The 25,000-nt window shown below is 26.5% G+C and overlaps 1 protein-coding gene across 5 annotated transcripts in view; it reads left to right on the forward strand.

The window, feature by feature from the left end:
• LOC105846817 (meprin A subunit alpha) overlaps window positions 1-25,000 on the forward strand; it is an 81,210-nt gene that overhangs the window by 18,270 nt on the left and 37,940 nt on the right. For all 5 annotated transcript variants that reach the window (XM_065796454.1, XM_065796453.1, XM_065796456.1 and 2 more), the window contains exons 3-8: window positions 270-347; window positions 5,422-5,460; window positions 5,653-5,682; window positions 5,907-6,011; window positions 8,727-8,862; window positions 10,825-10,901. In XM_065796454.1, the coding sequence (XP_065652526.1) occupies window positions 270-347; window positions 5,422-5,460; window positions 5,653-5,682; window positions 5,907-6,011; window positions 8,727-8,862; window positions 10,825-10,901 (465 nt within the window). The remainder of the gene's footprint in view (window positions 1-269; window positions 348-5,421; window positions 5,461-5,652; window positions 5,683-5,906; window positions 6,012-8,726; window positions 8,863-10,824; window positions 10,902-25,000) is intronic.

Genomic DNA, 25,000 nt, shown 5'->3' on the forward strand with positions numbered 1-25,000 from the left:
ATGATGATGATGATGATGATGATTATGATGATGATGATGATTATGATGATGATGATGATGATGATGATGATGATGATGATGATGATGATGATGATGATGATGATGATGATGATGATGATGATGATGATGATGATGGTGATAATGATAATGATGATATCAAATGTGAATATTTGTGCAAGTTTTGCATATGCTAAAGTACACAAGCAAAACTTTCACTTTATTTAAAAATAATTTAATTCAAAAAATTTTTTATATTTGGTTTCATTTAGAAAACATACAAGATGCAGAAAATATTATGGTTGATAAAAAACAACTTGAAATTGCCACTATAATTGATGAACCATTTGGTAAATTTTATTACTTTAAAAGTTTCATTAAGCCTTATTGAATAGATCACATAACTTTTTTTTTATACAATTTTTTTTTTTGATAAAATAGTTTAAATTATTGTGTTTCAATGGGAAAAAAAGTATTTTAGAAGTATCAAAATGAATTAAAATTTTAGTAACTTAAGTTCATTTTAATACTTCTAACATATTTTTTTTTTCTATTAATGAAACACAATAAATTAATCTTTTTTGAAATTAAGAAATGGATAAACTAAATGTCCTTAGTGGTTCTCGGGGTCCATGTATTGGACCACTGTTGTTTCTTATCTTTATTAAGAATATGTTTTACTTATTTACCTATGATTGGAAACTTTATGCTAACAACATTAAACTCATAGCAATCATCAAAGAGCCCTTTGACCAGCTGCAAATACAAATTAACATTAATAGAGTAATCAACTGGTATTGTTTTCTGCAGAATACCAAGGTAGGAAAAATTTTAGAATACTGAGAGTAACATACATGTCAAACATGTATGTTACTCTCAGTATTCTAAAATGCTCATTTAAAAATTGGCTGCTTGAAATTTGTTGCCCTCTTTACTGATCTTTTGTTAAAACATATTTGGATATTGCTCATATATTTCATGGGAAAATATGAATGTTCTTAAAGTTTTTCTATAATAAACTATACTTATGTCTTATCTCTTTAAACAATGCTTTAAACAAGTCAAGAACTGCTTGGCTATTAGTATCCAGTCTCTGGAGCAGTTATTACAAAAGTTTGAGTCATAGATCAAAGGTTTTTCCATGCACAATTGTTTTTTAATAAACACATAAAAACATAAAAATTGTCACAACATATATATAAAAGCTTTTTTTATTAAAAAAAAGCTTTTATATATATATGTTGTGACAATTTTTATGTTTTTATATATATTATTTGAATATGCTCTGATTTGAAAAAAAGATAGATTAAATTCTATTAATGCTGGAATTAAACCTTTTAGCTTTATATTTGATATTAAAAGGCTAACAACAGAAATTTAAAAATCTTATTGCATTGGAAACTAACTAATCATGCAAAAAAAGATTTCTAGAAAGGAACTAAATTTTAAACTAATGCCTCATTTTTCTTACTTTACTGAAAATTTCGATCCTGGAAATGCTTCAAAGGATTTCTACATAGTAGAAATCTTTTGTAACATTTTCAAGATCTTAATGAATAGGAGTTGTATGTAAGTCTATGCAAATGCATCTATACCATTGAAAACTTTCATTACCAATAATAGTTTAAAAAAATATTTTTTAAAGTGATTAAATATTTAAAATTAAATAACATTGAGTTAAAAATAAAGTTTCTACTATTTTGAAAATTGAAGGTATGTGATTAAAAGTTTGCATGAAAGCTCAAAAAGTATTTTTAAGATAAAATACTTATAAATATTTTTTTTTAAATAAATTTGTATTTAAATTACATAAATTCATTTTTAAATTCATTTTATTAAATAAAAACGTTAAAGTTATTTTTTCACACATCTTTAAAATTTCAGTGTCTGGCCTGCAACAACTTATTTATATAAATAGTTCTACTATTATATGAAGCTTTTTAAAATGATATTGTTTTATTTTTAATCTGAAATTTTATTTTCCTTTTTTAAAAAAGCATTGTAAATAATAAGTTCAAAAAGTTTTTTAATTTTGTAACTTTACTTCAATTATATATAGAGTTTAATGCAAAAGGATGGTAAGAAGTAATATAAGAAAAACTAATTATCCAAATATGAAGAAAGCTCAGTGAAAAATTTAACTTTAGTTGTTAGTAAAAAAGAATTATAGTATAAGGAAGCCAAAAATATTGTTTGTGTTTTATAAATACTTATCACACTTTTGAAATAAAGTTAGTTTTTTCAAGCAAGTTTTGTTAACAGATGTTAAGTATTTTATTTTAAATCAAGTCAGCGGAAGTAATTTCATAGATTATCAATTAACAAAGTACATGCTATAGTATTCAAATATTGTTAAAGAAATATTGATTACAAACTGAGAATAAGAAATCACAGCTACAATTCTTATAGCATTCAGTGTAGCTGGTTTATATATAACTCCATTTTTAGTTTTAAGGTACAAATGCATGAAAAGTTCTCTTGTAGACAATACACCTCCTGGAACCACTGGTGAATGCTCTGAAAATAGTTGGATAACAACAGTATTGTTGCAGTTATATATTAAACATTTAAGTATGTTTGATGAAGTAAATCCAAAAAGGCTTTGCTTATATTAGATCCTTAGAGAAGCTATGTAAAAATTTGAAGTTACATGGTTTTGTAGGCATTAATGATTAAGTTATTTTTGATTATTCTTTCCACATACAACATGTTAAATAGAATCCCTGTTTAGGGCTGTCTCGAAGAGATTTTAAAGGGGGTAATGTAACTTTTTTTTGCCAAGCAAGACCCAGAAAAATTGTTTTTGCTGACTTATGTTCTTTAATAAAAAAAGAGAAAAAAAAGGTCCTTGTTTGCTATCATTTCCCAACTGCCAACTACAAGTTCTCCTTTGTCAGCCCTGCCCCTTAATATAAGTAACTCAAACAATTGAAATCTGTATTTGATGCAAATTGTTTTTTGACGGATGTGTTAGGTAATTGTCAAGACAAAAAAATAACCACAGATAACTTAGGATAATATTTTTGTGATGCCTATATATAAAGCGCAATGCCTTCTTTTGCAGCTGCAGGCTTTAAAATTTTAGGTATTTAACCTTAATTGCTAATATTCCTGACAACAAACTAATTTTGTTCAATACAAAACAATTCAAGAGCTCTAATGCAACTTTAGCAAACTATGTTTCTCATGTTGTGTTCCTTTATGCAAAATTACGGTATATAAAACCATAGTTTGTTTTGTTTTGTTTAATAATATTGTCTCTTGACCCAAGTTAAACAAACAAAAAGAAACAGTGAGTAGTTTGAAAACATAACAAGATCTCCTTAAAAGATAAGAATCAAGTAGTCTATTAAAAAAATTGTTATAAAAAAATATTTAAAACTAAGTAAAAAGAAGTTGCTTTTAGTCTCTTAAAAAAGTACATATTAAAAGACCTCCAACTCATGATGAGAAAATGTTAACAGAAAATAGTTAATGTTTTTTATGTAATTTGTGGTGGATACCAGAAACAAAGATGGTTGTTTTAGATTTATTTGTAGATATTAGACATTAAAATTGTTACCAATTATTTTCAAGATCAAATTATAAAACATGGAGAATGGGCAAGTTTTTACTTTAAAGTCAAACAAATTAATCTAGTCTTAAATTTAATATTATTGATCAGTTTTGTCCAACCTAATTTTTAGAAAATATTTTTAATTTTTTTTGTTTAAAAGCATATTGCAATAAAAGTCAGAGATTAATTATTATTTCTTTTTTGGCGTGTATGGATGCAATTTTTTGATTTAATGTCAAGCATATTTAAATGATTAACTTCGTTTTTTTATTTTTAAAATTTTGCAACTAAATAGTAACTTTAATTTAACAAAGTAGTTGCTCTGTTTTGCCCCACCTGCTTGAAAAATATTAAAAAATTAGCCACTTAGGAGTTTTTTTACTTTTTGAATGTCTATAAAATATTTAGTTTATAAAATATTTTACTGTTTTTTTCTTTTTCTTAAACCAATGATATTTATTCTCAAACATATGATTAGTTCTCAAACATTAGTTTATCAATAGCAACCATGTCTTTCTTGAGTGTCCCTTAATATCTCGCTCTGTATTTTCTTGGTCAAATATAATACTGTATTTAAAATACAAGACAATTAAACAATAAAAATACAAACTACTACATTTTAAAGCATGAAAAAAGCTATTTAAACTAATATGTTTGCATTATTTATTATTTATTGATTTATTGCATTTTAGCATATTTGAATTAAATCATTTGGTTTTAAAGTAAACAAAACTTGCTGCTATAGCTAAAGTATTGTTAATTAAAAATCAAACTACTTTAAAAAAAACAAGATTTTTTATAAATCAGTCAAAAGATTTTTATAAAGATATTGTTTATAAATCTATTTCCACAAGATATCACATAGTTCCTGATGACATAATTACTTAATAAACAAAAATTAGTGAGTCAAACACCATTAGTTTTACTTATGGAGTTCAAAATGAAGAAATTTTTTCTGAAATATTTAATTTTTTTTTTTTTATAAAAACATGCACTAGAAAGTACATTGCACAAATCATGTTTTAAAAAACATTTTGATTTCATCATTTGATGTTTTGATCATAATAACTTGTGGTTAATGAATATGAAATAGCCAGCTGAAAAAAACTAAAATTATTAAAAAATAATTCCTTTGTTTTTTTGGGTTTTTTTGCCACAACTACAAATGACACATTTGTTTGACAAATCAAAGTTTTTTAACAACTTGTTATGTTTTGTTTATATAAATTTTTAGTTTGCTTTTTCCCTATATTTGGAAATAAAACAAACGGCTCCAAAGATATACTTGATGTAAGTTTCATTGTGAACAATAATAAACCTATATGAAAATTTGTGTCTTTGCGGGCTTTTTAAAAATAAGAAGTTTGTTTTAATCTTAAAACAAGTTTTTTTAACCAATTTTTAAAACTTATTATAAAAGTTCATGTTTCATTATTTTTGCTTAAGAAAAACATTGAGAACTCAAGACAAGTCAGTTGAGTGATTTAATAATCATTTGTTATTATATTCCAGCTTCTAAAAGAATTTATCCATTATTTGTGCATACTTTTTTTTACTTTTTACATTTTTTGTTCTTTTCTAAAACTCATTTAAATCAGTTTAAAACTAAAACATTTTTTTAAAACTATTGTGTTCTTTAAACAAAACACAAGCAATTTATTTATACGGTCATGGAAAAATAGAAGTATTTATTCTCTTATTATGTTTATACTTTATTTTAACTTACTTTAGAATGATTACAGTTATATGGCAACAGAACTTTAGAAACTTTTGTTATACATTTTTATATTGACTATTATATACAAAAATTCAATAGAAATTTGTATTTGCAATCCTGCAATCCAATTTAATATTTATATGTATTTTAGAATCGGCAAAAACCATTGAGGAGATCAACATTGCATATGGTGAAATTTTTTTTAGATAAGATTGTTTTTTTTTTGTGCAGTTATGTATTAAATAACATCATGCAAGTTTATATTAATCAAACTAGATATTTTTATTATAAAATATAATAATATAAAATACTTGTGAGACTTAAATTGTCATTTGCTTGGTTTTTGTTGCCAACTTATAAATATTTTGATGACTTTATACAGGAAGATTCAGTGATATTAAGTTTCCACCTGGTAAGTTATAATTTTACATTTTTATATGTTATACTTTATATATTTTTCCTTGTTATTGGTATTTTTTTTGTCTTTGATTACTGCTAATTTTCAGTGAGTTTTTAAACCTATATCTTTATTATTGTTTCTTTATTATTGTTCTTTTTATGTAAACAATATCTTTAAAAGTATTTACATTTTATGTTTTCATGATCATTGACAATGATCATTAACAACTTTTTAAGATAACAGGCGAAGTTTTTCAAAGTTTGTAACTTTATGGAAAGACAGTAATGGAAAACCACGAGTTCCATATGTTATAAACATTGGACCTGATAATACTACAACGAGTAAGTTTTTTTATTAGATTTATTTGCAACACTATTTAAATTGTTTTTTATATTAAATGTTTGTATATATATATATATATATATATATATATATATATATATATATATATATATATATATATATATATATATATATATATATATATATATATATATATATATATAAATTGTATATATATATAAATTGTATATATGTATATAAATTGTATATATATATATAAATTGTATATATATATATATATAATATATATATATATATATATATATATATATATATATATATATATATATATATATATATATATATATATATATATATATATATATTACTTACAAAAACTTAAGTATATATTAAAAAATTCAATTGCTAAAAAAAGAAAAAATCTAAAATAATATTAGGCATAAGAAAACAAAAAAGCAAATATTTGGAGTTTTAGGTAATTCTCTTTAGAATTGCATTTACTATAACCAGCATTTTAAAGAGACTCGTCACCAATAACTAGTTTATATTGTCAGATAAATGTTACTTATGCTTTACTCCATGATTTATGTTTGTTCCATACTGAAGTAGAAGAACTTCACTACAAATAGCCAAAACCTAACCACACCAAGTTTGTAAAGCACCAATATTTTTGATAAAAAAAATATAGAAACAAGAAAAACCCAGATAATCAATTTAGAAATATGTAACAGCATGAAAAGTTACATAAATTTTTTTAAAAATTAAATAACATAGGATAGTGATTATATGATAGGTTGAGAGATCATAACAGTTAATTAGGAAATAAAAATGCATAAAACTTTTGTAAACAATGCCCCAAATAATATCTTTCAATCTTTAAAAAACTTTTTGTTTGAAATAAAAAAAATTTAAATTATATACTGTATTATAAAAACATATTTATAATACAGTATATAATTAAAAAAACTGAAAGGTTAAAATCAGGTTATCATAAACGGAATTTAGTTTAAAATTAAAATATTTATTGCAGAAAAAGAAAATACAATTTCTAATGAAAAAAAAATTATGTATGAAAAAAATAAGTCATCTTAAGTTCTGTAAAAATGTAGCCAAATACACAACATGAAAAGTTACACAAATTTTCTTAAAAATTAAATAAAAAGATTGTTGTTTAATTAACAACTATTTATTTAATAATTATGTGATATAATAATTAATAAATATTTAATTACTAATTATAACAAAATTTATAGTTACAAATACATAAATCTATATAAAAATTTGTAAAGATGCCCTAAATAAAATCTTTTGATCTTTAAAACCTAAATAAAATCTCTTAAAAGACAAAAAAATTTTGTGCAAAATAAGGAAAAAAACAAATTTATAATATAATATTCAATTAATAAAACACGAAATTTAATGATTAAATGAGCAATTTCCTATAAAAATATATTTATGGTAATATCACATGTGTTTATGGCAAAAAAAAGAGAATATAATTCCTAATGTCAAAAGTATATACATGTAATGTAAGAAAAAAAACAGGCTGTGATTACACAAGTCAACAAAAAAAAATTTTTTTTCTTGTTCCGAGCAAACAATTTGTTTTTTTGATTGAATTTCACATTTTGATTTCAAATATGCAACTCATTTTTTACCATCACGTCAAGTTGTAAAGATATTTGGGTTCAAATCTTTAGTATTTGGGGTAAAGTCCCTAATATTGTCGAAAAAAAAGTTGTTCAAAAGTATGTCAACCTGGGTCTCAAAAGAAGCGTATTTTCATAGAGATTTTAAAGATGTTATTTGTTTATAATAAAAATTAGTATTTTTTGTATTATTGCTGAATAACATTCTGTTAAGAGTCTTTTTCAAAATAATTTTTTTGCCAAAAAATTTTAAGGTAAAATTTTTATGTTTTCTAAAATCTCATTGAAAATACCCTTATTTTTGAGACCCAGGTTGAAATACTTTTGAACAACTTTTTTTATGACAATATTAGGGACTTACCCCAAATATTAAAAATCTGAACCCAAATATCTTTACTACTTGACGTAATGGTAAAAAATGAGTTGCATATTTGAAATCAAAATGTGAAATGCAATCTAAAAAACAAATTGTTTGCTCGGAACCAGAAAATTTTTTTTTTTGTTGACCTGTGTTATCTTATATTGTACCTCTTAGACCTCAAAGTTCCTTTAAAATATATAATATTCTATATATATATATATATATATATATATATATATATATATATATATATATATATATATATATATGTATATATATATATATATATATATATATATATATATATATATATATATATATTTATATATATATATATATATATATATAATATATTTTAAATATATGATACATATTTTAAATATGTAATATATAAAATGACTATCTTGTTATTTCAAAACTTGTTTTTTCAAAAATTAAAAAATTTTTTTTATTAAAAGTAATATTTTCTTCATATTTTCGACTGCATTTTGTACAATATAAAATAACTAATTTATTTCAATTTTTATGTTAACCTTTAAAAAAAAATTCTGTTGATGTTTTTTCAAAATAATAAGTTAACTATAGATTATATTTACAATGCATTGAACTAATATTGGCTGATTTTATATGATATATTGACTAGCCGAGTTTAGTTAGAATACATTAAGTTAAGACTGACTGAGGTTATTTATGATGTATTGTGAATTGAGAATTTGATTTAATGAAGTTATTTCAATTTTCAGATTATACTACTATAATTAAGCAATCTGTTCGTGCAATGAATGAATATATGTCTCCTTGTGGTCATGATGTATGGGTTGAAAAAGAAGATAGTGATAAAAGCGGATACATTGAGTTTATAACCACATTGAATAATGGGTAAGTTTTTATGAGTTAAACTATTACACAAATAAGGTTTTCCACCTTACCTTTTATAAGATTTTGTGTTTCACTTTACAAGTAGTGAAGTGTTGAGTATGTTTTAAAGCTGTTTTGTTTAAAAGCTTAATGGTATTAAATATTTATCTATAAAGTTATTGAGTGTTTTTTGAATTGTCAGACAAAACGATTATAGAAGTATCTACCATTCGACTAAAGTCAAAATTAGGAAAACTTGGGATAAATACAAAAAAGATGCATTTTTTCTATTGAAATACATTAAAGTTTTTTAATATTAGAAAGATTGGATACAACCTATACATTAGCATAAGTTCTTAGGAAAAAAATTAAAACCTCCTTTTTAATACATATTTTCTTAACATCAATCTATAAATTTTTTTAAAAAGTTGTAGAAAAATTAAGTGTAAATAGCGGAAGCATGTGGGCGTGGATTGCTTTAATAGCCTAAATTTATTCAGTAAAACTTTAAAACCTTTTAATATTTGTGATTTTAAGAACTATTGACTATTACACAATCAATGTCTAATAAAATATCAGAGTATTAACTCTAAAATATTAGAGTATTAACAGTGCCATGTTGCGCATGGATGATGTCCCTTTTAGTACTTTTATTATACATTGTTTAAGCCTTTTGTTATGACTTTTAGTTCTTTTGGAGGACTGAGGCAACTGTCTTGCTCATGCTTTGGGTGCCATGCAATCTATTATTGAGTCAAATTTTTATTTAATTTAAAACGTCTGAAGCACCTAAAAATATTAGCCATAAAAACCATCACCACCATCTGATTGCCACTCCATTTTTTCCAAATATTTAACGCCTTTAAAGTTACATTTCCTTAGTTAAATCTCTTGTAAAATCTTCATACTTGCTATTTGTGAGACTAATTTAAATTAATGTTGAATCATTAGACCTCAGTATTAATGGGTGTTAAATGGTATCTGTGGGTTCAACTTTAAGTCTAAAAAGTACTCTGACCCTTCTAACTATCATTTAATCAGCTTTCTTCATATTATTAATAGGTCTTAAGGTTTTCAGTTAGCAAATTTCTAATATATAATTTAAGTCTAATAACTTAATCTTTTAGTATGGATTTTAGTTCTTTTGTTCTAAGGCCGACTTGTTGACTAATGTGACAGAAAGGTTCTATCATTTATTAGATGGTAGTGATGGGTAAGGGTTACTGCTTTTGACATATAAAAAGTTTTTGATAAATTTCTTCTATGCTGGTCTTTTCCATAATGTTGTTTTATATGGTGGAACTGGGAAAGTTTTTTGAGTTTATTAAGTATTCCTTTCTAACCACAGTATTGAAGTTTTCCATAAAGGTCAACACCTTCACCGTTCCGATAACATCTGGGCTAAAGCATGGTTCTCTTCTTTGTCCTGTATCATTTTCACCTATAATAACGTATTTCCTTACAATTAAATTTCACATAAAAATTGTTCTATTTGCTAATGACACAACTATATACTCTGTCTACCAAAAAAAGTTATCACTTTCTGATTGTTTAGAACAGGCAGCTGATCTTAAATCTGATATATCTTCAGTAATAGCTTTGCGTTTGCAATGGTCTTTAAATTTTAACTCCAACAAAACTCATTCACTGCAAACAATGCTTTCCTGATGATACAATTTACTTCAATTTATCGACTCTGTCAAATTTTTTTTCTCTTAAACAATATTTTTTGTTTTCTGGTCCCAACTTAAACCCACTTTAATTCCCAACTTAAGCCCAACTTAATTACCAACTTAAACCTAACTTAATTCCCAACTTAAACCCAACTTAGTTCCCAACTTAAATCCAACTTAATTCCCAACTTAAATAGTTGTTGGTTTAAGACTTGTTAAAAAAAAATTATATTAAAAAATCCTGTTTTTTTTTAATAGTAAAAATGTTTGAATTTTTTTTTTTATTATTGTTTTTCGTTTTTTTTTTTAGCTGCTGGAGTGCATACGTTGGGAAACAGGGAATAATGAAACAGCAAATAGGGATAGGATATGGGTGTAATACTAAAGGTGATTATATTTTTTTATAGATGCCCCTTACTATAATTGTTTTACTTTTACCAAAATAATAAAATGCAAAATAAAAGTATATTTATTTATACATTTACTTGCAATTAGCAAAATATTAACTATTAGAAAAAATAACAAATTGCATAACTTCTGACAATTAAAAAAGGCATTTGTTAAGAAAATTTTTTATAAACTGTCAAGAAAAAGGAACAAAATACATCTTTTAAAAAAGTATATATTGGAGTTGTAAAAAAAAAGTACCAACTTTGACTCTGACTCCAATCATTGAAATTTTCAAACTCCAAAGCAAAATTTTCCAAAAATTCTTTGAAATCTTTAAAAAATATTATGCAATAATTAATAAAGTTGAGTCAGAGTTGCGATTTTGTTTAGCGAATTTAACTTCACACTATAAATATTACAACTCCAACTCCACAACTCAAACCCCACAGCCCTGATATTTACAAACAAAACAATACAAATTCCTATTTAAAAAAAAGAACAAAAAAAAATACAGTTTTTTTTTTGTTCTTTTTCATCAATAAAAATTTGTATTGTTTTTTTGTTTTTTCAAAAAAGTTTTTTTTTTTTTTTTTAATGTTTTGTTTTAAAAAAATACTTTTTTAAAACAAAACATTAAAAAAAAAAAAAACTTTTTATTATCAACAATTACTATATATACAAAATATTCAACTAAATAAATAATGAAAAATATTTACAAAAAGCATTTAACTACATTTAAATCATTAGTTAACAATGGATTAAAAAACTACAAAAATACTAATAATAGATGTATTGTATTGTTTTCCCACTACTCCTTCTCCTCATATTTTACTTTCTACAGGAGCCACTCTCCATACTAAAAACAATAGATCTTTGCCCTAAACTTATCTAAAATGAAAAAAACCAATTATGATATGATAAAAGAAGCAATGACTTATATATAAACATTACAATGACTTATATATAACCATTACAATGACTTATATATAAACATTACAAATCATTTAACTTTTGCTGTTGTATTTTCTAAAGTATTGTTAAAAATAGTTAAAAAAATAATTAAAAAAAAAAAGACACTTATTGCCAAGACAATTAGCTATTATACAAAATAGGAAATTAACTAATTAACAATACAAACCAGTTTTGTAATTTGACCTGAAGATAAAATTATTCTAACCATGATCAGTGACGGATCCATGGGGGCTAGATGCGCATGTTCATCCTTCCACCCCTCCCCTCCCCCCTCCTCCAACCAGAATCTAAAAGGCCTCCATTCCTAAATATCTTAGGAATGGAAAAATTTTTTTTTTGAGGAAACACAAATGTGTTACAAAATACAAAAATAAAAATTACTGGATCCGTCGTTAACCTTGATTGCGACAAACTATTTATTTTTTAACTATTAGCAAATGATCAACATAGAAATTATCAAATAATTAAGATTTACTAAATTAAAATCATATTTGACCATCAGACAAAGTAAACTAATAAGAATTGGTAGAACCAAGGTAGAACTAAAGAAACAATATAACAATAAAGTTAGAAATGTTTGTAATACATAATGTTTGAAATTAAACATGAAAGATAACTCTATCATCTTGAGATAATAAAGGTAAAACTATAAAAATAAAAAAATATAGTAAAATGTTTACTTTTATTAAAAATACGATCCTTCTAATTTAAGACATTAAAAAAATTTAAATGAAGTTTATTTTGATAATTTTTTATTAAAATAAAATTTATTAAAACATATAAGGACACATACATTAAGTGCATACACTGAAAAACTGATTTTCAACCACTTTTACAGTTTAAGTATTCAGTAGATGCTTCCTTAAGTGATAATGTAGATTATTATGAAAATTATTAACCTCAACTGGAATTATCAACAAAACCTTAACTGGCATGGTTTTTATCCGTATATTAAACAATTGTTTGTTTAAATATAAAAAAACTTACATTAAGGGTATTAAGACATAAAAAAGGAAAAGAAAAACTCAAAAGACCAACCTATGTAACATTGCAGTCATCAAATATTTTTAGCTGAGAAATAAATCAAAAATTTTTTCTGCTTTTAAAAATGTTTTTATTAAACAATGAAATGCTTTTATTTAAACAATGAATAATTTAAAATTTGCTCTTACTCTTCGAAAGAAACTGTTTTCAAATCATAAAAAAAAACTGTTTTCACTTCCAAATCAATAACTTTCATAACTTTTCATGAAAAATTTCTTAGTAAGAGAGTAACATTATTTTTTATAAACTTTTGAATGAAAGGAATTTCAATTGATATTTTTTCGTTTTGCAACAAAAAAAAAGACACTCCATCAATAATACTGATATTGCTTTTAAATAACAACTTCTAATGATTTTTATTATACATTTTTTTAAATATAAAATATAAGTATATTTATATTTATAGGTAATTCAAATAAATGATTTAAGTTATGATAATCATATTTAAAGGATGTTTTTTAGAAAGAAAAACAGTTTTTCTGGGCTCCTAGGGTTACATATTTAATTAACCAATGCAATTAATTTCAATATGAAATAAAACTATTTATATTGGTTTTCTTTTTAAGAAGGTTATTCACAAATTAGTCAAACATTGTCAATTTTGTTCTTCTATTTCACAAATATACATTAGGGTACAGCGAGAATTTTTTTTTCTTCTAAAAGCTTAAGAAAAGGTGTATTCTTCTGTAAAATCAAATTTTAAATAGGGTTTATTTAAAAATATTTTTGATTGGAAAAGGTTTTGATACCCAAATTTGCACTTTTAGAAATTGCAAAATTTAGTAAAATCTTATTTGTCACACTTGTCCTTTATTATGTTTTACATGTTCTTCTTTCTCATTGCGATGAAATATTAAATGCAAATAATGTTTTTAGACCAGTTGCAATTTTTTTTTATACTTGTTTCAAAGTCATTATCTTGCATGAATCCTACCAGCAATGCAGATTCTGGACATTTCAGGGGAGGGGGTCTTCAATTTTCAATTAGGTTTTAATGATTAACAAATTTGCTTATAACTGTTTTTTTTTTTTGTTTCATTAGAAATAAAGGTGGTGCCAGTGATGCGGTTCCCCAATAAACAGGAGGTTTATCCCACCTTACCCAAATAACATTTTGATAACACTACTATAACACTATTAAAAAAACAATAAATAAAATAAGATATTTTTCAAATCTATTGACATTGAAAATTTATTAAATTTTCTTTCTTTGTTTTAAAAACAGGTAGCAACTCTCTATGTTGAGCTCTAGCTCTAATATATCCATCTCTTGCATCTGGTCCAACTACTGACATGGATGCTACTGTCACTTGTTTTACAGCACGCTCGGTACTTTGAGTATGAATTTTAACAGAAGGAGTTATTAGAGGTGTCAATCTTAGCATTATTAACTTATCTTTAGTGAGCGAACAAGTAAAAACAGGTTCTTGTACTACACCATTTTCCCATTTGACTAGCTCTTTGAGAGTAGTTGCTGCAAAGTTCAGTTTAGGTGTTTTTCTTGGTCTGATTCGCATGTCTCCAAGGATATCATTACCCCTTTGTTCTAAAATTCGGTCAACTGCAAAGTTGCTTTAAATAAACTTTCATGGTTCGCATACCAAGCGCCTAGCTGGATGTAGGGTGTCACAATTTCTCTTACTATAACAGGTTGATTTCTAAGAATTATCAATTGAGACAGAATGTGATTGGAAGCATCTTCAAGTCTGTCTTTAACTTTTATGTCAAAAAAAAGTTTAAAGTAAAATTGTAAACAAAATAAGACAAGTAACTCAAGATTTTTCAAATTCTGATCAGTTAAGTCATGTTTCCTTGTCCACATATAGACTATTCTCATGAGCCATCTGGCATGACTTAGGGGGCCACATTGAATTTCTCTAAGATTAGGTGGTAATACGCCGATCTTAACTGCTTTGCATAACTTGTAGGTTTGCTTTTAATCTGTTGACATATTTTTTAGTATTGTTTCTGGAATGTCAACAAAGCTCTCTCCCTCTGGAAGAGCTTTAAATTGAGGATTGTACTCCATTTTATTAACATCAGCAAGACATTTTCCCACAGGACCTACAAAGCCAGTACTACATGATGTTAGTCCATCAATTCCTTCTATTAGGTGACGCAAAAATAACTCATTTGAATGAAGCATGCAAATGGCCCAGTGGCATTTGTGACCTAACAGCTTTTCAAGATGTGTTATAGCACCACCTTTCCAGCCGGTGTTAATTGAAGTACTGTCAGTTCCAAGTACTAAACATGATTCAGTAAGATTATATTGTTGCAGCAAATTATAAACACCTTCAGCAATCTTTTTAGCTGGCTTATCTGAATGAGTATGTGCATTTGGAGTAAAATGACCAAGATATCGACCACCAGGTTCTATAGTCACAGTAATGTGTTGCTCGTTGATAATAATAGGATGTAGCTGTCCATTTGAATCATTTATCATCGCTCTTGTTGAATCTTTTCTTCCATCGAAGTAAATGCCAATATTATCTGCTTTTGGAAGATTGAAATGGTCATTATTCTTTGCTACTACCATGACTTTTTTTCTCGCTCTCATTAACTTAGAAGGATCACAAGCAAGGTAAGAGTATTCAGGGGTGAAAAATCCTGCTTCAATTAAATCTTGCAGATAACTTGTAGCAATTGCTGCAGTTGCAGCAGGTGAAATCCCAAACCTATAAAATAAAACTAGTTTATATTTATTTTTATTAATTCATCATCCTAACTTTTGCTGCTCAACAAAATAATAATCTATATGATTACCTTATACTAGCCATTGCTGTGTTTTTTATTGACATATTGTTTTTTCGTGACTTCTTTTCTAAAAATCGTGTTACAAGGAAAGCATAGACACCTAATTTATCCTTTAGAAGCCTTTCAACCAACAATTTAATTTCATTGTCTTGTTTTAAAGTAAAGTTAACATTAACTGGATTATAGTTGTCATTGAGAGAAATATCAGGAGAAATATTTTTTTGATATTCTTCATGTAATTCTATATCTTGTTTTTCTGTGACCTAAAACCAAACTTTTACAAATTTTATTTTTGTTTTATATGTATATGTGTGTGTATATATATATATATATATATATATATATATATATATATATATATATATATATATATATATATACACACACATATATATATATATATATGTGTGTATATGTATATATATATATATATATATATATATATATACACACACATATATATATATATATATATATATATATATATATATATACATATATATATATATATACATTTATATATATACACATATATATATATACATATATGTATGTATATATATATATATAATATATATATATATATATATATATATATATATATATATATATATATGTATATATACATATATATATATATATATACATATATATATATATATATATATATATATATATATATATATATATATATATATATATATATATATATATATATATATATATATATATATATGTATGTATATACATATACACATATATATATATATATACATATTTATATACATATGTATATATACATATATATATATATATATTTATATATATACATATATATATATATATCTATACGTTGTATATATATACATATATATATTTATATATATACATGCATATATATACGCTGTATACATATATACATATATATATATATATATATATATATATATATATATATATATATATATATATATATATATATATATATATATATATATATATATATATATATAATTTGCTATATAAACAAAGAAAATATTTATTATTATGAAATTATATTTACCTCAAAGGATGCTTGATCATCTTGTAGTTTTTTCATTCTTTTCTCATAAGCTTTTTTGTCACTGATTTTTCTCTTATATTTTTTTCTAAGTTTTGTTGTCTCAATATTTTTTTTTTTTTTTTTTTTTTTTTTGAGATTATTCACCTCCCCAAGGCCCGAGGGGGGCCACTACGCTCGAGGAGGCTACTCATTTTTTTTTTTATTTTTTTTTAATGTTTTTTAGTATTTTTTTTTTTTACATGTTATTCGTGGTGCAACCCTCTCTCAACTCTTTAACTCCGAAACACGAACCTTGCCGACCAAGGCCGCTGCGCGGAGAAACTAAGTTGAGCGCGGTACTTCCAGGGACGTGGTGGGAGTCGAACTCCGAACCTCTCGCTTACAAAGCGAGCGCTCTTACCACTACACCACTACCGCAATCTTATCAGCATGTCCCATCTGCATGTCAGACTTTTCGCCTGTCTTATTTCTTTGACTGTATAACCACCTGAGCTCCATAGTTGGAATTTTTTTAGAAAAAATACAGGTGCAAATTATATGTGCTTTACTTTTACAATTTTTGGGGGAAGAACACCCAAACAGATCATGTTCACACAGAAGTATCTTATGAGGACATGTTATGAGGTCCATTAACTTATCTAACTTCAATAGAAGTTCTTCTTTTACTTTTGCCTTAGTTCTTCCCCATACAACGTTTTCTACTTTCTCCCAAAGGGTTTTAATTCTATAATAAAGCGATTTCTCACCAATAATAACTGGCTGTTGAAACTTAACATTTGCTTTTCTCCATTGAGCAAGAACAAACGGAATCAGATCGCTAGCAAGATCTTTGTTAGAATATTTATTATGGTGTAGATTGCATGTTATGCTTTTTTGTTCTTTTAGTAAAATTCCTTTTTGAATAACTGCTCTGTTTGTAGGCAGCTCACTAGGAATAAAATCTTTTCCAGGTCCAATAAAATCTGAAATTGCAGTGGTGGATGATCTAGTCTTAACTTTCGACATTTATAAATATCTCGATTAAATAACTAGTAACGAATAAAATAGTAACAGACTACGATCTTGTATAAAGTTTTATACAGCGGAGAGCCAAGTGAAAATATCTTTTAAAATTAATTCGGCGCTGCGCTTATTAGGAGAGTTCATTACATAAAAACGGATTTTATTTTTTTTATAATAATTTAAGTTTTTTTTATTTAATAATGTGTAAATATGAAAATTTGGGTATCAAGACGTTTTCTGATCAAAAAGTGGTCCATAACAAACCTACCTTGAAATTAAATTTTACATAGGAATACACCTTTTCTTAAGCTTGAATTTTATTTTTTTCAAAAACATATAAATCTCACTGTACCCTAATATACATCATACAATAAATCTGGATAAAAAAATTGGTGAAATATTTATGATCATCAAAAAGCATTATTTATAAAAACTGAAAATAGTTTTACCTATTTTGGTTCATGTTGCAGTTGGTCAGTTGGTGTTCTTGGTGCAACTGATGTTGTTGGTGTTGTTGAATAACATTATTTTATGATGAAGTTTAGTAAGTAATGTTAAAGACATCATATCTTCTGTAATTAATGTAGTTTTCAAAATGTTTTATCAAAGCAGTCGTCTTGAGATGGTGAATTAAACACAGCCTAATATAAAAGAAAATCCAAGTAGTATTTATTAAAAATAATTATTACCTATAGTAACAATGATAACACATTTGTTAAAAAAGTTATGCACCTTTATAATCATAAAAATTCAGTTAAAAAGTAAAGGCATATGTTTCGTTATTTATTGTTATATGATATCATAATGCTGTTATTTTTTTTACTTATACCAAAGTATTTGCTTAAATAACAACAAAATGCTCCTTTTTTTTAAAAAAAAAAAAATAGTAAAATGCTGTTGTACCGTGATCTACTATATATGTTGTTATATTAAAAAAAAAACTAACTGCATAGTATGGTGTTATCTTTATTTTTTAACAACTACTTTTATTCCAAGTAAAATATAAAAGTCAGTATATACTAACCATTTTTACATATGTGTTGCTTATATTCCGTTATTACTTTTTTTTATATATTGTCTTCCAATTATTAACATTTCATATACAATTATTTATTCCAAATTATTTTCCGTTGTTAATCAATTATTTACCATTTGTGTGATGTAACTAATGATGTAATTGTGTGATGTAAATTATAACGTAACTGTGTGATGTAGTTAACTATGAGCTATGATTATTTTTAATGCAAGTTTTACAAGTAAGACATAAAGTATGTATAATTAAATTATTTTAAAAATTAGTTTTTAAAGTGTAAAACTATTACCAACACTAAAATTAAATAACAAAATTAAGATATACACATTGTTTATTTTGCACATTATTATACAAATTACAAAAGATTGTCTTGGCTTTTAGTAAATAATTAGAAGCAGTGAGTTTTAGTAGTAAATGATTAGAAACAGTGAGTTTTAGTAGTAAATGATTAGAAACATTGAGTTTTAGTAGTAAATGATTAGAAGCAGTGAGTTTTAGTAGTAAATGAATAGAAACATTGAGTTTTAGTAGTAAATGATTAGAAGCAGTGAGTTTTAGTAGTAAATGATTAGAAGCATTGAGTTTCAGAAATAAAACTAGTAGGATTATCATGATCATTGTGTACTGGTAACATGCAATTTAGTACAATCTAGTACAAGCCCCATATCTTGCTGCTTTGTAGGATTTGCTTTTCAAGGCAAAGTCTTGGAGAAGTAAATTCTGATTTAAAATGCCCCCTCTCCCACCTTGAGGCCCTTAATTAAGTAAAAGCTAGAGATGGTTTCTTGATAAAAATGACTTTCTTAGAAAAATATTAACTGCATTCAACAACTGTTTGTACTAACCATGCACCCCCTTTATCAAGTAGGCTGGCATAGATGTAAACCGGTGTTACATTGTTTCCTGCCTAAAATGTTAAATGCTAAATCTTCTTTTTTACTCATAGTTTTTGCTTGTGTTTTCTTGATAGTGTCATTGTAACTCTTTCTGTTTCTCCTCCTAATAAAAATACAGCTCTTAAAGTTTTATGGTTCTGAGGTTGTAGAGCAGCCGTAGCGCAGTGGTTAGCACACCTGCCTCAGAAACTAGAGATCTGTAGTTCAACACCGCCTCTGGGCAAGTTTTATAACATCGGTAACAAAGGAAGCATGAACTTCCTTTCAAATGCTCTTCCACGGTACTCTGTGATAAGACTATAAGGACTTCTTGGGCACATTAAATAAACTAAACAAAAAAAAAAGGCCAGCTGAAAGTAAGGATTCCAAAACTTTGTGGAAGTTCTAAAGTGGTTGAGTCCATTGACTGCAAAATGTTTAATTATTTTTATTGCCAAGTTGTGCATAGATGGCGTTTTTGTGTACTTTTGGTATGCATTGTTGAGGTCAAATTGTTGAGCCCTTTGTTACAACTTTGATTAAGTTATTGGGACCAAGGCAACTCCATAGGTCATTGCATAGGATGCCTTGCATTATCTCTAATTGAGTAAAGCTCTCAAATAATTTGAAACATGGTTAAAATACTTGAAAATATTAATCAAAAAAATCTTTACCATCTAGTTGTTTCAATTTGTTTTTTCTAAATATTTGTTGTCTTTGAAGTAACTTTTACTTAAGTAAATCTTACTTCTCACAAAATTCACAACAAGACTAACTTAGTATGCAAATATGCTTAGCCAGCATGTATATACATACGCATCAATTCATTTGCCATGAAATTAGGGTTGAATCCTCTGACTATTCTTCTGTTTGATTCCATTTGTTTCCTTTATTTAAACACTTTTTTCTTTATTCTTTATTGCTTTTCTTCTTTTTAAGACTGCACTCTTTTAGTTGTAATTTCTAATCAAATTAATCAAGCCTTTTTACCTTATCGTTTAGCCAATTTATGCTATTTCTTTATGCTATTGGTGAATTTAATGCACACCAAATAGCTTGGTTCTAACACCACTGACCCTGCTGGCACTATAGATCATAACTTCTGTTTTTCTCAAGATCTTGCTCAGATAACTTTGTGACTTGTTTTCTAAGTTCCCTAACCATTAACCTTTACTCCTTAACTTGTGTCTTGTCTCTGACCCTAGTTTGTGTATAGTTTCAATCTCTGAATCTTTAATATTGTACTTCTTCCAAGGATTCGCCCTATCATCAAACTTCTTACTCAAGATGACCTTTAAGGTATACCCTAAAGATTCTTTTTGTGATATTCTTTGAGATAATTTTTGGGTTGATATCTTCCATCTCTCCACAAATAAATGTGCTTCCTATATAATTTCATAGATCCATGCAGGTATGGAAGTTATGTTTCATTTTGTTTGTTGTGAGCCTTATTCTACTCCATGATTTGCACCTTCGTGTGCTATATCTAATTGAAATCGTTTTTTTTTTTCGTTTTTTTTCACAAAAAACAACTTTCTTTTTTACAAAAAACAACTCACAAATACCTTTTTATTATTGTAAGTAATTAATGTAAAAGGTATTTTCAGATGCTAAGCTCCATTATTCTCAGTTTATTAAATCTCATATTGTATCGCAGAATTTAGGCTTTAGAAGCTTTTAGAAAATTTTCAACCAAAGTAAGTCTAATATTCTGTCTCTAAAAAATAGGTATAATCTTATTACAATCCCCAAAGATACCTCATCATTCCACACCTTTCTATTGGCTCTTTTTTTTTGTCCGTTTTCTCAAAGCTGCACTCTTTTAGATGTAATATCTAATAAAATTGACCAAGCTCATTTCTTTTTACTGCTCAGCCAAATATTGTTTTTATTGGTGGCGTTGATACTTATCTCCCTGAATGACCTGGCTATAATATCACTGTTCCTGCTGGCACCTAAGGCTTCAGATATTTAAATTTGTGATTTGTTTTCTATAAAATGATAATTACTAACCTTTAATCCTTGATAGCTTGTGTTCAGTTTCTCGTTGTTCATTTTAAGGTGACTCGGACCTTGTCATTGGGTTGACACAAAAAAATCCGGTCAACTTTGAATTGAGATTTCTTTAAAATCATAAATGCTTTTTTTCAATTTTTTTTAATATTAAATATGTTTGCATCAATTAACATTTCGACTTAATTTTAAGGGGCTTGATGGGCTGTTTGGCAAGAGATCGAGTTTTATAGAGGGTTGATGCCTTTCTTTTTGCAGATTTTTTCTTTTTTTTACCTTATTGGTGGCATTATTCCACTTTTTTTGGAAGTCCTTTTTATTTCTTGTTATTCCACCTGTCTTATGAAGAACTCCTTTAACTATTGCCCAAAAATCTTTAATCTTGCGCTCTTCAGGATGATTTGGAGGATTCGCATTGGAACAGTTTTCACATTATTATCTTTGCACCACTGTAGAACTTTTTTAGAATAGTGAGAAGCAGCAATCTTACCAAAAGAGACATTGGTATTTGTGTTTTTTCTTAAATGGCAAAAGTCTTTTTGGAGGCATTCTTTGATGTAGAGATTAACAGCCAAGGTTTTCTTGGTGACAAAACAAGAGGGCTGCTTACCACCGCTACAAATTGCTTGCCGCAGAAAGAACTTGGATGCAAATTATTCTCGTCAAATTTATTTAATCTAATTATCAACAGGTTTATCATTATTCCCACAGTAAAATTGTTGACCAGAAGGTTGTGAAAAATTCATCTTGCAATGTTTCATCGTCTTTAATAATGCACATACTTTTATCCGCCATTAATCTGCGCGTCAAGTTCCGTTAATTTCATCATTTAAGCTTTTCTTAGGTGTATTTTTTTTATGAAATGCTTTAATTCCAGCATTATCAAGTACTTTTTATATAAGAATGCGCAGTCTTAAATTTTCTTGCTAGATCTTGCTGTAACTGGTTCAGATTTCTTGCTATTGAACTGAGAATCGACTTTACCTTTTTAGATATATGGTAAGTTTTCTTTCTTCCACTTCCAGGTTTTCTTTCAAAGCTTTGACTAGTCTTAAACTTATTTATAGTATCTATGTCTGTAGATTTTGGGACATTTGTACATTTAGCAATCAAGCAATATGAAGTTGTTGGATTTTTGCAAAAAAAATTCACAACTTTCTTACGCACCTCAATTTGTTTCCAAAACACTTCGCACAAATGATTTTCCAAATTATTTAGGTTTTAGAGAAATCTTAATATAAAGTTGATCAGATTTTTCTGTATCCATCCGATATTATCTAAACAATCTCACATTTCTTCTTCAGACTGAACTTATTATTGTTCTACCTACTGCTACCTTAAAGCTGTAATTTTTTTAAAATAAATTTTGTGGGATGGTTCATAGGCTAATTTCTTTATCTCTGCACTGATAAATACACCTCCTTTATGATCTCCTGGATCCAAGCAGGTATAGAAGTTTTTTGGTGTTGGCTTTATGTCAGGCCTCATCCTACCCTATGATTTTCACTTTCTTGTGCAGCTTTAATTTCTGAATGCAATTTTTTTTCTTTATCTTTTTAACTCTCTTGAGAACAAATATCTTTTTAATATTTCAAGAAATGTAAAAAAGTAATATCAGACGTTAAGCTCCAATATTTTCATAATCTGTTTTTAAAAGTAGGTTCTAGAGTTTTTTGGAAAATCTTCAGCAATGTCATTAACAACGGTAAGTCTAACATTTCATCTCCTGATTATGGATCTGCTCTGAAAACTTCTTCCAAGGATAAGGATACAAAGTATTATTATTAATAAGTTATTCACAAAGTACTTTTTCACTAATTCATCTACTGAATCCTAAAGCCGCACTTTTCCCTTCACTTCAGAGAAACAGTTTAATCCAACTTCTTCATTTCCAGTAACTTCTGGACTATCACAAGTTTTTATCTCTTGTCATGTCATGTCTTACCAATAATAATGATCTTTAAAATCTTGCATCTATTTGCTGAAAATTTAACTTTTTTTTATTTGTTTATTTTAATTGTTAATTTATACTGCTGTTTTCACAAAAAGTCTTCACTTTGCAATCATTAAGAACAGGCAGTCGGTCTTAAATCTAACCTTTCTTTTGTAACAGGTTGGGGCTTTCAGTGGCTTGTAAATTTTAACTCCAGCAAAACTCTTTTATTTATTGCGTAACGGGTGACAACTAAAAAACCAGACTGGATTTAAAGACATATCTCTTTAAAGGAATAAGATTTTAAAAATAGGAAAACTGTTTCAGAAGTGTTTTTATTTTTTATAGAAAAATGAATAAAAAAATAAATTCAAGACAAGAAGAGATTAGATAACGTGTGTATGAATTTTATTTAAATTACAAAAATGCTGGTAAAAAGTTCACTTATGACCACTTTAAAGTTGAGAATATACCTAAAAGCACTATCTACAAGATAATTAAACGTGTTGAAAGTGAATCTGGGTACCAAAGACTTCAAGGAAGTGGAGCAAAAGCTAAAAAAATGACCAGGACAAACATTGAAAGGCTCAAACTCATGTTTGACCATAAAGACAGAGTTTCTCAACAACAGGCAGCTAAAAAGTTCAACTGTACTCAGCAACACATTAGTAAAACATTAAAAAAAAAAGAACAAATATTAAATCAAAAAAAAAATGACAATTCCAAAATGCTCTGACCAGCAAAAAGCAGAGCTAGAACTAAGTGCATTCGATTGTGTCAGAAATTCAAAAATCGTAAATCAATCATTGAGGATGAGTCGTTAAATCACTCCAGTATCAATGGAAATGATATATTTTATACTAGTGATGTAAAATCTACTCCATCTACAGTTAAATACCAAACAAAACAAAAGTTTCAAAAGAAATTACTTCTATGGATTGCTTTTTCTGAAAATGGAATTTCTCAACCTTATTTTGTACCAAGTGGGCTGGCCGTAAATCAAAAAGTGTATTTAAACAAATGTATTAAAAAGAAACTTATTCCATTCATCAATAAGTATTATTTAGATGGTGCATATGTATTCTGGCCAGATTTAGCATCATCTCACTATGCAAAAACAGTAATCATGTACCTAAACAAAGAAAACGTTCATTATGTTGAGAAAGCGGATAACCCTGCAAACTTGCCAGAATGTTGTCCTATTGAAAATTTTTGGAGTATTTTGAAAGGCCTTGTCTACAAGAATAATTGGCATGCAGAAAACCTTAAAAAATTACGTTCTAGAATCAAGTATTGCCTTAATAAAATTGATATTGAGCTCATACGGAGCCTAGCTCAGTCTATGCCAGGCCTAATTGATAAAGTCAGAAGAAATGGTTCAATTGAGAACAACAGATTATATAT

The sequence above is a fragment of the Hydra vulgaris genome, chromosome 04 (assembly GCF_038396675.1).
Source record: "Hydra vulgaris chromosome 04, alternate assembly HydraT2T_AEP".
NCBI lineage: Eukaryota > Metazoa > Cnidaria > Hydrozoa > Anthoathecata > Hydridae > Hydra > Hydra vulgaris.